The sequence below is a fragment of the Nannochloropsis gaditana genome (assembly GCF_000240725.1).
Source record: "Nannochloropsis gaditana CCMP526 unplaced genomic scaffold scaffold481, whole genome shotgun sequence".
Taxonomy (NCBI): Eukaryota; class Eustigmatophyceae; order Eustigmatales; family Monodopsidaceae; genus Microchloropsis; species Microchloropsis gaditana.
Window position 1 is genome coordinate 17832 of NW_005803472.1, and position 2296 is coordinate 20127.

A 2296-nucleotide genomic window follows, 5' to 3' on the forward strand; every position below is an offset into this window, starting at 1 on the left:
GGACCTGGGTGACGCGTCCCGTCAATACCTCCCAGCCCTGGTCGCTCGCGACTATCCCTTCCTCCCACTCCCGGCACCGTGGGTGGGGGCCTTCCGCTCCCTCTTCCGGCGGCGAGGGGGGGGGCTCCAAAGGCAAGGAGGGATCGGCCGCCGGGGAGGAGCAGGACCTAGGACCGGCCCACTCCACCCCGGCCCGCTCACAGGCAGAGGCCACGCTCGCCCACAGCTCCAACACCGCCTGGGTGTAGCGCGAGGAGATGGGCTGGGAGGCCCGCTCCCTCCACAGGCACTGTAAGGCCATGCTGCGCACCCGGACGACGTCTTCCACGTGGCGTAGCACGCTTGCCAGCTTCTGCCTCGCCCCGTCCAGCCGGGCGGGGGCCGGTGTGGAGGCGTCGCGTCCCCGCCCCTGGTCCACCGCCGTCACCAGCTCTTGGAGCATGGCAGCGAGGACGGTGGCGGCCATGGCCTTTAGGTGCACGGAGGGGCTCCGGAGGGCGAGTGCCCACGCTGCCGCGAGCCGATCCACCAGGAAATCCGGCGGATCGGACCCCCGCGCAAGGAGGAGGCCTGTCAGCCACACAGCCAGACACAGGTTGGGGCGCTCCAGGGCCTCCGCTTCGCCCACTCGCTCCTCCGTCCGTGCCGGAGACAAGGGAGGGGAGGAGGAAGCGTCGGCCCCGCCCGGCAGGAGCACCACAATGCCTGCCCCTCCTCCCACCAAACTGGCCCCCTCGCCCTTCTCTTTCCCCCGCCCTTTCGGGCGCAAAGCCGCCATCAGTGCTCCACGGTCCATGGCGAGCAAGAGCTGTCGCAGCACACACTCGCAGAGAGGCGCCAGGCATGCCTCGGGGGCCGCGCGCAGGGCCCGTTTCAAGGCGGGCGTCACCGCACACAGCGTGGGGGCTCCCCCGGCAGCAAGAGAGGCCTCCAGGTTCAGGAAACTGTTGCTTCGGCCTCCGAGGACGTCCATGGGAGACAGGAACCCCTTCCCCAGCTGGGCGGGGGAGGCGGGACTGATGATGGAGGCCAAGCGCAGGAGCTCCACCAGGATGGGCGCTCTCTCCTGGTCCCCATCGCCCCCTCTCCTGGTCAGCAGCCGGCGCAGATCTACGACCGACGAGGTCGAGGCGGACGAGCCCTGGCGCGGTCCCTCCGAGGGCCAGGCAGAGAGGAGCGTCAAGAGGGCCCGACGTGCATACAGGACACAGAGCTCCAAGGTCTGCTGCGCGAGGCGGCGACCCCGCGTCCTGTCACTGCCGCCCCCCCCCCCCTTTTTCCGCCCACACACCCGTCAAAGCCGGCGGTGCTGAAGACCCTCGGAGGCCCCCACGCCCGCCCAGACCGCCACTGGAAGTGCTACTCGAGCGGGCATTCACGTCTGCGGCAAAGTACCGTTGCGTGGGCCGCATGCTTTCGATGCCCAGCAGCTCCTCCCTGCAGTCTTCCACGTAAGACACCCCCGCCTCCTCGTCTCTCTCCCCCGGCCCCGCACGCTCCTCCCCCCCTGACATCTCCACGGCCAACACCTCCATCTCTTCTCCATCCCTCTCCCGGGCCCTCCACCCCTCCCTCAGCGTTCGCGTCTGCACCACAACTTGTCGCACTGCCTCCACCAGCGGCTTGAATCCCGGAGGGGGGCCGAAGTTGAGTCGAGCCGCCCCGAAATTGAACTGAAGCTTCTCGCGGCGGTTGAAAGAGGCACACGGGTACAACCCCCCCGCATACCTCAGGTCCGTGAAGGCCGCCCCCATCCCGATCTCCTCCCTCCTCCCGTTCAGCGTGAAGCCCATCACGCCCTCGTCCAGGTCGAGGAAGCACCCGACCACGTCGCCCGGCTGCCAGCGCGCGCCCCAGTCCGAGTGCCCGTCGTGCCACCGGTACTCCCTCCAGCCGTCGTAGGCCCACGAGTGCGGCCCATCCCCCACCCCATCCCCGGCCTGGGCGTCCCCCGAGAAGGCCGCGTCGCACCAGCCGATTTGCATGCAGCCCGCCGTCCTCAGCAACACTTCATAGTACCATTTCCCCGCGCGAACGAGGGTACCCCGGCAGCCCACGCTGGCGAACCCCCCGCTGGCCACCCCCTCCACGGCCAGATCGGGACGGATCTCCGCCTCGCCGCTCACTACGCGCAAAGGATTGACACCCTCCCTTGCTTCCCACTCGCCCGCATTCCCATCCTCCTCTTCCTCCTCCTCCTCCTCCTCCTTTTCCTCCCCACCTTCGCGCGCCCGGCCCCGCTCCTTCCCCCTCCCCCTCTGCTTCCTCCTCCTCTGCGCTCAGTGCCTCGCCGTTG

At 69.4% G+C, this 2296-nt stretch overlaps 1 protein-coding gene across 1 annotated transcript; it reads right to left on the reverse strand.

The window, feature by feature from the left end:
- Positions 1-1432: 1432 nt before the first annotated feature.
- On the reverse strand, positions 1433-1994 carry NGA_2112800 (e3 ubiquitin-protein ligase-like protein; the record flags this gene model as incomplete). The annotated part of the gene is made up of 1 exon (XM_005854507.1): positions 1433-1994. A coding segment is annotated over one exon (562 nt), but the record flags the coding sequence as incomplete, so codon positions are not given.
- Between the last annotated feature and the right edge of the window lie 302 nt (positions 1995-2296).